Source organism: Pleurodeles waltl, chromosome 3_2, assembly GCF_031143425.1.
Source record: "Pleurodeles waltl isolate 20211129_DDA chromosome 3_2, aPleWal1.hap1.20221129, whole genome shotgun sequence".
Classification (NCBI taxonomy): Eukaryota; Metazoa; Chordata; class Amphibia; order Caudata; family Salamandridae; genus Pleurodeles; species Pleurodeles waltl.
In genome coordinates, this window is record NC_090441.1 from 171,535,755 (window position 1) to 171,547,961 (window position 12,207).

At 47.1% G+C, this 12,207-nt stretch overlaps 1 protein-coding gene across 1 annotated transcript in view; it reads right to left on the reverse strand.

Annotated features, from left to right (window-relative positions):
- Positions 1-1,411: 1,411 nt before the first annotated feature.
- The window catches only part of GPBAR1 (G protein-coupled bile acid receptor 1), a 32,452-nt gene continuing 21,656 nt past the window's right edge, over positions 1,412-12,207 (reverse strand). The window contains exon 2 of the mRNA XM_069227088.1: positions 1,412-7,116. Within this exon, the coding sequence (XP_069083189.1) occupies positions 5,945-7,063 (1,119 nt within the window). The 5' untranslated portion in view covers positions 7,064-7,116 and the 3' untranslated portion in view covers positions 1,412-5,944. The remainder of the gene's footprint in view (positions 7,117-12,207) is intronic.

The window sequence follows — 12,207 nt, forward strand, 5'->3', positions numbered from 1 at the left end:
CCCATGGTACCACTGCCTGTCCCAGGGCCCATGGTGCCACTGCCTGTCCCAGGCCCCATGGTGCCTCAATGTCCCCAAATTATGGCTGTGCTTTACTGCCTGGCCACTGGACAGGGGCCCATGGTGCCACTGCCTGTCCCAGGGCCCATGGTGCCACTGCCTGTGCCAGTGCCTATGGTGCCACTGCCTGTCCCCGGGCCCATGGTGCCACTGCCTGTCCCCGGGCCCATGGTGCCACTGCCTGTCCAGACCCCATGGTGCCACTGCCTGTCCAAGACCCCATGGTGCCACTGCCTGTCCAAGACCCCATGGTGCCACTGCCTGTCCCAGACCCCATGGTGCCACTGCCTGTCCAAGACCCCATGGTGCCACTGCCTGTGCCAGGCCCCATGGTGCCATTGCCTGTCCCGGGCCCATGGTACCACTGCCTGTCCCAGGGCCGAGAATGCCACTGCCTGTGCCAGGGCCTTTGGTGCCACTGCCTCTGCCAGGGCCTATGGTGCCAGTGCCTGTGCCAGGGCCTATGGTGCCAGTGCCTGTCCCAGGGCCCAGGGTGCCACTGCCTGTACCAGGGCCTATGGTGCCAGGGCCTATGGTGCCAGTGCCTGTGCCAGGGCCTATGGTGCCAGTGCCTGTGCCAGGGCCTATGGTGCCAGTGCCTGTCCTAGGGCCCAGGGTGCCACTGCCTGTCCCAGGCCCCATGGGGCCATTGCTATACCACTGTTGGATAGAATTATGAAATGGAGGTGCAGGCGGCTGCAGAGCATAGTATGTGCACCCTATAGCATTGGTTCTGTAACTTTAAGCCATGCTCTTTTACTCTGTGATGTACCGGATGTTTTTCACAGTAATCAACTGAAACAGTTGCCAAGATTGTGTGATGTTTCCTATTACATCGACACGACATATGTTAATTGTTAACTTGAAAAATCTGCTAACTTAAAATTCTTTGACTGATTTTTTAGAAAGTGTGTGCCTTGCTGCATAGCCTACCTTTTATTTTATTTCTGTATGTGGTTTTGCAGAAATGGTGACACTACTTGTTAAAATAAAATAAAATATGATGCAAATTCAGAGAGAATACATTTTCTTGTGCAGTGTGCAAGATGCCCATCTTGCTATCGTGCTCTACAATTAAAGGCGGGTTGTGTAGGCTGGAGGGTGGGATTGGTCCTCTCACTTATTAACACTCTTCATTATCCTGAGTCCTATCCATGTGAGGCTGCCCCACACCAGAGACAGATAGCCTTGTAAATTATACAAAAAGAAGACAGTGAGAGTATTGATGATTACTGCTAAGTAACAGGACCACTATCCTTTCGTCTTCCTGATCCCAGTCTTCACTACGTGAGGATGTAACCAGGCAGATATTTTCTGTCAGCACTGACACAACATGCAAGATTCATTATGATATGCCAAGATTTATTCATGAATAATTTCTAAAATTAAAATCTTCAGCAATCTTTAACACACCAAAACCAAAAACTGTGTTTTTTGTAAGCAATATCCTCATGATACAGCTTAACAAAAGTATGTGAATTTGACCATGTATCAGCTCTACATATTTCTTCTAGGCTATCTCCCATTTCTGTCTGCACAAGATGTAACTGCGCCCCAGAAAACAATAACAAGAGCAACCCAGAGTGTTCATGTGAACCTGGGTTCAATTATTAATGAGGCGCACAACTGTGACTGCTCTTCAAGCAGGCCAACTTTGGAGATTTCCCAGAACAGTCTCCCCATCGAAAACAGGCTTGAGAAATAGCTTGCCACACCCAGCTACTAAGAGTAGCTGTTGAAGCTTGTTTTCCCCTTATTGTCAGGGCCATAAAATATAAACTCCACCCTTATTCTAACTCTAGCCTCACCCCATCCCTAGCTAACCTTTGCACCCCCACCTTCACCCTACCCCTAGCTAAACATTACACTTACTCTGACTAGTCTCATCCCACTCCTATCTAACTCCACCCTTATTCTAATCCTAGCCTCGCCCTATCCCCATCGAACTCCACCCTTATTCTAATCCTAGCCTCGTCCTACCCCATCTAACTCCACCCTTATTCTAATCCTAGCCTCGCCCTATCCCCATCTAACTCCACCCTTATTCTAATCCTAGCCTCGTCCTACCCCATCTAACTCCACCCTTATTCTAATCCTAGCCTCGCCCTATGCCCATCTAACTCCACCCTTATTCTAATCCTAGTCTCACCCTACTTCATCTAACTCCACCCTTATTCTAATCCTAGCCTCGCTCTACCCCATCTAACTCCACCCTTATTCTAGTCCTAGCATCGCCCTACCCCATGTAACTCCACCCTTATTCTAATCCTAGCCTCGCCCTATCCCCATCTAACTCCACCCTTATTCTAATCCTAGCCTCGTCCTACCCCATCTAACTCCACCCTTATTCTAATCCTAGCCTCGCCCTACCCCATCTAACTCCACCCTTATTCTAATCCTAGCCTCGCCCTACCCCCATCTAACTCCACCCTTATTCTAATCCTAGCCTCGCTCTACCCCATCTAACTCCACCCTTATTCTAATCCTAGCCTTGCCCTACCCCCAATCGAACTCCACCCTTATTCTAATCCTAGCCTCGCCCTACGCCCATCTAACTCCACCCTTATTCTAATCCTAGTCTCACCCTACCCCCAATCGAACTCCACCTTTATTCTAATCCTAGCCTCGCCCTACGCCCATCTAATTCCACCCTTATTCTAATCCTAGTCTCACCCTACCTCATCTAACTTCACCCTTATTCTAATCCTAGCCTCGCCCTACCCCATCTAACTCCACCCTTATTCTAATCCTAGCCTCGCCCTATCCCCATCTAACTCCACCCTTATTCTAATCCTAGCCTCGCTCTACCCCATCTAACTCCACCCTTATTCTAGTCCTAGCATCGCCCTACCCCCATCTAACTCCACCCTTATTCTAATCCTAGCCTCGCCCTACCCCTAGCTAACTCCACCCTTATTCTAATCCTAGCCTCGCTCTACCCCATCTAACTCCATCCTTATTCTAATCCTAGCCTCGCCCTACCCCATCTAACTCCCCCCTTATTCTAATCCTAGCCTCGCCCTACCCCCATCTAACTGCACCCTTATTCTAATCCTAGCCTCGCCCTACCCTCATCTAATTCTACCCTTATTCTAATACTAGCCTCACCCTACCCCATCTAACTCCACCCTTATTCTAATCCTAGCCTCGCCCTATCCCCATCTAACTCCACCCTTATTCTAATCCTAGCCTCGTCCTACCCCATCTAACTCCACCCTTATTCTAATCCTAGCCTTGCCCTACCCCATCTAACTCCACCCTTATTCTAATCCTAGCCTCGCCCTACCCCCATCTAACTGCACCCTTATTCTAATCCTAGCCTCGCCCTACCCTCATCTAACTCTACCCTTATTCTAATCCTAGCCTCGCCCTACCCCCATCTAACTCCACCCTTATTCTAATCCTAGCCCCGCCCTACCCTATCTAACTCTACCCTTATTCTAATCCTAGCCTCGTCCTACCATCTAACTCCACCCTTATTCTAATCCTAGCCTCGCCCTACCCCATCTAACTCCACACTTATTCTAATCCTAGCCTCGCTCTACCCCCATCTAACTCCACCCTTATTCTAATCCTAGCCTCGCCCTACCCCCATCGAACTCCACCCTTATTCTAATCCTAGCCTCACCCTACGCCCATCTAACTCCACCCTTATTCTAATCCTAGTTTCGCCCTACCCCATCTAACTCCACCCTTATTCTAATCCCAGCCTCGCTCTACCCCATCTAACTCCACCCTTATTCAAGTCCTAGCATCGCCCTACCCCATCTAACTCCACCCTTATTCTAATCCTAGCCTCGCCCTACCCCTAGCTAACTCCACCCTTATTCTAATCCTAGCCTCGCTCTACTTCATCTAACTCCACCCTTATTCTAATCCTAGCCTCGCCCTACCCCCATCTAACTCCACCCTTATTCTAATCCTAGCCTCGCCCTACCCCTATCTGCTCCACCCTTATTCTAATCCTAGCCTCGCCCTACCCCCATGTAACTCCACCCTTATTCTAATCCTAGCCTCGCCCTACCCCATCTAACTCCACCCCTATTCTAATCCTAGCCTCGCCCTAGCCCTATCTACTCCACCCTTAATCTAATCCTAGCCTCGCCCTACCCCTATCTAACTCCACCCTTATTCTAATCCTAGCCTCGCCCTACCCCATTTAACTCCACCCTTATTCTAATCCTAGCCTCGCTCTACCCCATCTAACTCCACCCTTATCTTGACTCCAGCCTCATCCCATCCCACCCTTACTCCACCCATGTCCTTATTCTAGCCTCCCTCATCCCTATTTAACCTTTACACGTAATCTAACCCCAGCCTGACCCTACCTCTCCATAGAGAAACTTTTGCTTGCCCTCTTATCCTGGTCTTTTTAAGTATCATTCACATTTTATTTCCTCCCGCCATGACATACAGCTGGGTCACTAGATCAGCTCACTTCAGCCATTGGCTTTCTTCACTGCGAGTGATGGCATTTTGATTGTACTCATATAAACATTCACTTAAAACAGTTTGCACCAGTGCCACACTTGGAGGGATACTCTTCACTGTCATTTCAGCTCTAATATCATGTTCTTTTTTATTTTATGTGATGGGTCATTTTTTTACATTTCGCAAACATATGCATATCACCTTTAGATGGTGAAATTTTTACTTAGAAACCTTTAAGACCTATTGCATATGTTGCTAAAAAAAACAAAAGAATTGAAAACCTTGCATACAATGCCAAGACAATGCCTATTGGTTTTGACAATGCTTGTTTTCAGAAAAACTAGGTTAGAAACCCTCACCACGACCTGCAGCATAAATAGGGACAGATGCCTCATCCCCTACAATGCACTTAAAGCCAGACCTTTCATCTCACACTGTGCTCAGATGCAAACTGTAATCTGGGAGAGACCCATCACCCCACACAGTAAAACTAGGAGCACAGCCCTCGGCTCCTAACACTTTGTATTCAGGGCCAGAACCCTCATCTCTTAACCTTACACTTTGTTATCAGGGACATACTCATCAAAGCACACTCAGTAACAATGGACCTACCTTATCAACTGACACTGTGCAATCAGGGACACATTACCCACCCACATAGTGCAATCGAAGGGTGATACCCTGCCGCCCACAATCAAAATTGGTGACAGACTCGTCAAATCTCTAAGTACAATTGCAGACAGATCTGCCACCCCTGCTGTTTTAAGAGAGAAAAAGAGTTACCCAGAAGAAAGACACTAATAGTCAGTACTTCTACTTTGTAACTTGGTTGGGTTTGCTCACTCTCACACCGTTCTCAGGACATATTATCGCAACAATGTATTTAGGAAGAGATCCTCAGCATACTCAAGAAAAGACTCTACACTTCCCTTTGTTCAATCATGGCCAAGCCCATCACCCATGGCCAATCGAAGCCTAGAGTGTCTTTGTCTCTGAACAGGCCATGCAGCACTACTTGAGATTGACAAAATGCGACAACCTTATGTTCACCCGGAGTCCAATTTTCATTGAACTTCCATTTGAGTTGTCCTTTGCACAACTATTTGTACAATTCTATATCTCCACAGTTAGAGGAAAAAGCCCTTGAATTTATCCCCATTGCCCACTCAATGTCTCGGGTGCACTGACCTTGTGCAAAGATTGCACAATGCTTGGGCATCCAAGGGTCAAAAACCTACAGAAGTACCAATGGTGTAAACCTAACAGCTTTTCAAGCTTGTTGTAGATGGACAAAGTAACAGATCTTCACAGCCCACAATTTTAGGAATTTGGGGTGACCAACAGCCATGGCATGTCCACTGATGCTATGCACCTCCATGGTTTCACCATCTCAAAATCCATTGCACTTTGAGGCAAAATCCTTATTTCTACACCAAAGCCATGACAAGGAGTATCAGGTTGTGCTGGCTTGCTGAGTCAGCAGATCCAGTGTTCTTCCTGGTTTCACCTGGCCCGTCATGTCTCTGATGATAGCAGGGTTCTGTGGGGGCTTGCGCCACGCCAGGCAGCACCGGCCACAAACTGTCCTCCAAAGCTCTGTGTACTGCCTGTTGCTCAGCCCCAGGATGACAGGGATGACGGCAGTGCTGCCGCTGCCCACGCACGTGAGTATGACCAGCGTTAGCCACTTGATGTTGTACTGCTCCATGGCCAATAATGACACATGGAGGGAGGCGATGTACGGTACCCAGCACACCAGGAACGTCAGTGACACGCTGGCAATGCACTTGGCATACCTGAGGTCCATTTGTTGCTCCAGCTCAGAGCACCCTCCTCGCTGCACTGACCGGTACAGTTTCTTGATGCTTTTATGTTGCCGCCTGGCCACAATGAGAACTTTGACGGTGATGAACAGTGTTGCCAGGATGGCCGGGATGAGGAAACCGTATATCTCCAAGTAAAGGTAGGCTTTTTGAAAGACATGGCTGTACCTGCAAGTTGCATTTACGTTCCAGTTATTCCACCCAACCATTGGCAAAGAGGCAAAGATCAAAGGCAAAGTCCACACCAAGAGCAGGGCAAGTGGAACACACCTGTGGACCCAGAGGTTCCGGTAGTGCAAGGGATATACAATGCATACATATTTCTCATAATGTACCATTAGGAGGTTGGCCAGGAACGTAAGGAAGAAGAAGTTGGGTAAGATGTACACCAGCAGACACCCATGATATCCCATGTCTTTGTCAGAGCTCATCCGGGGGATGACAGGCAGGGCCACGCCGGTGAAGAAATCAGCAGACAGCAGGCTGAGGAAGAAGTAGTTGGTGGTGTTGTAGAGTTTCCGGTTAAAGACGATACCCACGATAATGAAGAGATTGGCCAAGATGATGAAGGTACCCAAGGGAGTAGTCATCCAGAAAATGAGTTTCTGTTCAAAGTTGTCCACCTCAGACGCCTGAACCTTGGCTTCTTCTTTCTTTGTATCTAACCATGGTGACACATTCTGGAGTGTTGTGTGCAAAGTCATCTTTTCAAGGGTTGTAAGCAGAGATGCCCAAGAGGTTTGACACATTGTAGAGGGCAGCAGATGCGCATCAAAGAACCTGGAATCTCCTACCAGGTAACCTATAAGAGAAGGTACAATTGAATTACTTTCAAGAGTCGGAAACACGTTCCAATAAATTATGATCTTAGTGAACCAATACATTTCTAATATATTTTTAACACTTTTTGCACCTTGAAATCAAATTTTACAAAGTAGTTCAGCAGGAATTTGTATGCAATCCATCTTGTACTAAGACATATTCTTCCTCAAGAGGGTTAATGTTGGGATTCATGGGTCACTTTTCATGTACAAGATGCAGAGTCTCGTTGCTATGGGAGATAGAAGCCATGGCTTCCAGTATGAAAAACAAAATTCTTAAAGTGGAATAGAAAGTAGCTTTCATTCACACTGGTGACCTGCAGGTCAGTGGCAGATACTAAATAGTGAGTGGATGATGTTTTTCATCCACCCATCTTTTTGTTTTGAAATAGTGCACATTACACTCATTGACAGGCACCAGAGATATGCACAGGAAGTAACAGAGACCAGCACGACCTTATATTCAAGCCTAAAAGACAACATAGGGGGTCATTCTGACCCCGGCGGTCTCAGACCGCCGGGGCCAGGGTCGGCGGGAGCACCGCCGACAGACCGGCGGTGCCCCGCAGGGCATTCTGACCGCGGCGCTTTGGCCGCGGTCAGTGCAGGAAAACCGGCGGTCTCCCGCCGGTTTTCCGCTGCCCGTCAGAATCCTCCAAGGCGGCGCAGCATGCTGCGCCGCCTTGGGGATTCTGACACCCCCTACCGCCATCCTGTTCCTGGCGGTTCGCCCGCCAGGAACAGGATGGCGGTAGGGGGTGTCGCGGGGCCCCTGGGGGCCCCTGCAGTGCCCATGCCAATGGCATGGGCACTGCAGGGGCCCCCGTAAGAGGGCCCCGCTTGTATTTCACTGTCTGCATAGCAGACAGTGAAATACGCGACGGGTGCAGTAGCACCCGTCGCACCTTCCCACTCCGCCGGCTCGATTACGAGCCGGCTTCATGGTGGGAAGGTCGTTTTCCCCTGGGCTGGCGGGCGGCCTTTTGAAGGCCGCCCGCCAGCCCAGGGGAAAACTCAAAATACCCGCTGCGGTCTTCCGACCGCGGTACGGTATTTTGACGGCTCCCGCCGGGCGCGCAGTGACCGCGCCCGGCGGGAGTCAGAATGACCCCCATAGTGTCTTAACCAAATACGCAGCCCAGTAACCTAAGGACGGAACAAACTCATGTTTTACAGCTCCAAATGAAGAGTAACAGTGTCTGACATCACCTTCACAGTTGTCTCTAAACACCTGCTGAAAGTGAATATCTGGATAAGTCCTCTAAGTACAAGTTTGTCTGTCTATCTCACCCTCCCTCTTTCTGTTCCATTTTTGCTCCATCTGCCTGTCTGATCATTGAACACTTCCTACTTTTTCTGTAAATTCCCCCTCCCCATATCTTTTGAAAGTTCCCCTCAATTCCTTTTAATTTCTGCCTTTCCTCTTCCCGAGTCTGTCTATCAAACACTCTTTCATTATTGTCCTCTTTCTCCATCTGTCTGTGTATCTCTGCTTAGAGACCCCTTCCTCCCTTGTCTTCATTCTGTCTGTCAAACAAGTTTCATCAGGTCAAGTCTGTCTCATACTTATCCAACTTCAATGAGATCAGCTACTATGGCCCACACATGATACGTTTTCTAGTTCTAGAATCGCAGAGTTCGGTTTTCTTGCCCCACTGGTACCAAGGACTTAGTTAATGTGCCAACCCGAATCAGAAATCAGGTGACGATCAGCCCCATGAGACTAAACAGGGACAGTTAGTGAACATTCCCTCTTTCTTTAATGAATAACATGCTCATGAACACTAGAAAACAGGAAATACATTTTTAAGTATTTCTTTTAAAATCAAAATCCTAACCTAGTGCACATGATATGAATTGTAACCACATTAAAGATAAACAATAAGACAGAAATAAAGTTTAAAAAGAGCATAAATAACAGATAGACTGCAAACATAATTTCTGTGTTCTACATCATTACTCCCCTAATTTTACAACCTTTTAGCACTAATTCTATTATATTAGCAAGTAAAAGCCCATTTCAAGTTTCGAAGATGGTTCACTCCTGCATACCTGTTTGAAACAATAAGGTTTATGTACAATTGAATAGCAAGCCTGCTGTTCTTGTCCCACAAGGCAGATGTGATCAACACAGCCAGCCAGCAAAGGTTAATTGCCTTCTAGCAGTTGTCAGTTAAAACGTGTGCATGATTGTGTCCAGCCTGTCCCGATGCAGTCTGGCATAATGGTCCTCTCTAATTCTAGCTCTCTCTGTCTGGCTTTTATACAATTATACGGTTGTTGTTAGAAACTTTTGTCATAAACAATTAACATAAATTAGCATGATCCACTGTCACTTGTTTTCATTCTAGGAAATCACGTTGTTTTGAAAGACATATTAAATACTAGGAATATATTTACTTAAGCTTGATTACCACCTTTCCAAATTAACATAAACTAAAAAATGCCTTCTATTAATCACATACATTCACTTTTTATTGATTGATTAGCATATGTAACTCAAAGAAAGGGGAGGCCCTGAAAAGAAAAGCCGTAATATGCATAACTCACATCTGTATCCCATGACAACTTTAATATCTAGGTGGCATGGGCTCCGAAAGTGTTTGAGGATGTCAACATGGGCTACCGTAAGAAATTGTATTACTGGTTGAGGGGGTTGAAACTAGGGCATTTTTTATTCCACCGGCGGAATTGGAAGAATTTACTAATTCCGCGTTACTCTTGTAACGCCGAATTACTAATAAATTCTGCTGCTCTGCTCTGCGGCAGAATTAATCAGGGGGAGGAAGCACAGTAGGGAAAGGTGCAGCATCTCCCAGCAGCACCAGGGACTCTGTACTTGCTGCCATTGACCTATCGGCACCTCGATGCTCGGACATGGGACTGCTCCATTCCCACCAATTTTGTGAGGGAAGAGAGTGATATAGAGGCACTGAGAGGGTAAGGGGAACCGTGGAGGGACTTGGCACCGACTCCAACAGGGTAGGATGTCACCTTCGCTTGAGCCTTTCAACCGTCTCTCTTTCATGCGGCAGCAAGCTTGTGGGAGTTTATGCCTTAGGGTTTCCTGGAGCTCAGTTGGGGGCAGTCAATGTTTTGTTGCCAGTGTTTCCGACTGCAGTATTACTGCATAACAGCATAATAATTAATAACTGCTGTTTTCATTTGTGTCCGTAGTGCTTGTGTTATCGACTTTGGAAGGATGAAATACTTAGTAGGCCCAAGGAGGTTCTTGTACCTATGATCTGCAGGTTGCACACATCTTGCGCGGTATACAAGTTCACTTAGGAGCAGAATGTACAATACTATTATTCTTAACCTTTTTTGGGGGAATCTGTAGATCTGAAGCATGAGGATCAAAAAAGGGTGTGGAATCCACATCTCACGTTCCCTGCAGTTGTTCAACCACAGCCGGTAGGCGGTCATGCCAGCACTTTTAATGCATATCATATCTTTAACAATTTACCTTCAGAAATAAACCCACTCCCCCATTAAAAACAAAGCTCCACTTGTAATTCCATGTCCAAAAGGGTGGGCGGAACTCCGCAGAATCTCACAGAGTTTTTTTGTTACTCTATGGAATTCCGCAGAGTACAACTCTGCGTGTTCCGCCCAGCCCTAATTGAAATCCTACTCAAGCAAAAAGTACAATCCTTTTCAGGATAAAGTCACAAGCAAACCCTAAATTACCTCGTTGTCAGCGCTCTGGTAGCTTGGAACAGAGCACTCAGGCTAACTTAGAGGCAATGTGTAAAGTATTTATGCAGCACTTCAAACAGTAATAAACAGAAAACACAACACAAGATAAATCCTACATCTTTTTAGGGAAATATAATACATTGTATTAAACAAATAAAGATCAAAATGACAAAAATCCAATCAGTAGAACCAAAGATATGCAGATTTAAACATTTCAGTGAAGCACACCAAAAAGTGTCAACTGTACTTATCTAGTCGTGGCGGAACGGGACAAGGTCACAAGTTCAGGCCAACCGCGATTGAGCATGGCCTACCTACAGGGCCCCAGTTAGGCCCACTGAACAAGGGTACCTTAAATTCTGACTGCGGAGCGATACGGAGTCCCGTGTTGAGGATGCGTCACACAGCAGAGGCAAAGCAAGGTCCGGGTGAGTACATGCGTCTCACAGCTGTGGTTCCGGGAAACTGCAAAGTGCTATGCAATGCCCTCACGTGGAAATGAGTTGCAAAGCCAGATACATTTTAAGGCATGGACAAAGTAGACAATTGCCCAGGTCCCCCAGCTTCCAAGGGTCCCTCTGAAAAGTGAGCTTTCTATTTATCTAGCTTGCCTAAGTCTATTTGCAAACGTAAGCTTCTCTCCTTTCTGTCTACCCCTAAGTCTCTGTCACTTAGCTCAGTAGCATCTTAAGGGTTTTTGGGGGCCCTGGAAAGACATATTTCAACTGTTTTTGTGTAAACCCCAGTTTTCAAAATTGGTTTGGCATCATATGAGTTTCAGTTGGCAGAAAATGGGCAGCAAAATGACGAACAGGGAAGCCCCATAATATGTTGTGCCCAGGGCCCCAAAAATCCTTAAAATGTCACTGCACAAAGTAGCGGTTCCAATGGGCTGCTTTGGGTGAGGAAATGTCTTTGCCATGGGAATGTCATGCAGAGGCAGTTCGGATAGGCTGCGTTGGGCGAGATGATGATCTTGCATCGAAATGCATCAACAGGGATAGTTCCGAAAGGCTGCTGTAGGCAATGTGAGATCCTTGAGTTGAGGATGTCCCCACAGCAGAGGTGATTCATCTGTTCCAAAGGCAATGCATTAAGCAGCAGCAGAGGTGACACGCTTTTTCTACAGGAGAAGCGCTGCGGAGGAGATGCTTCCGTTTTTCTGGATCCACAGATGGGCTGACTGAGTATCTTCAAGCCCATTTCCAAGGGTCCTGGACTGGGGTGGCACCACTTGGGAAGGCAGACTCACAGATGGCAGAGTCCAGGTGCTGGGTTCAAGTTTGTTGGAAGCCTGTTACATCCCTGAGGTGCCTGATCAGGAGGTCAGCCAACTAGCTCTTGTAGTCACTCTGGGGTTGTGGGTTTAGACA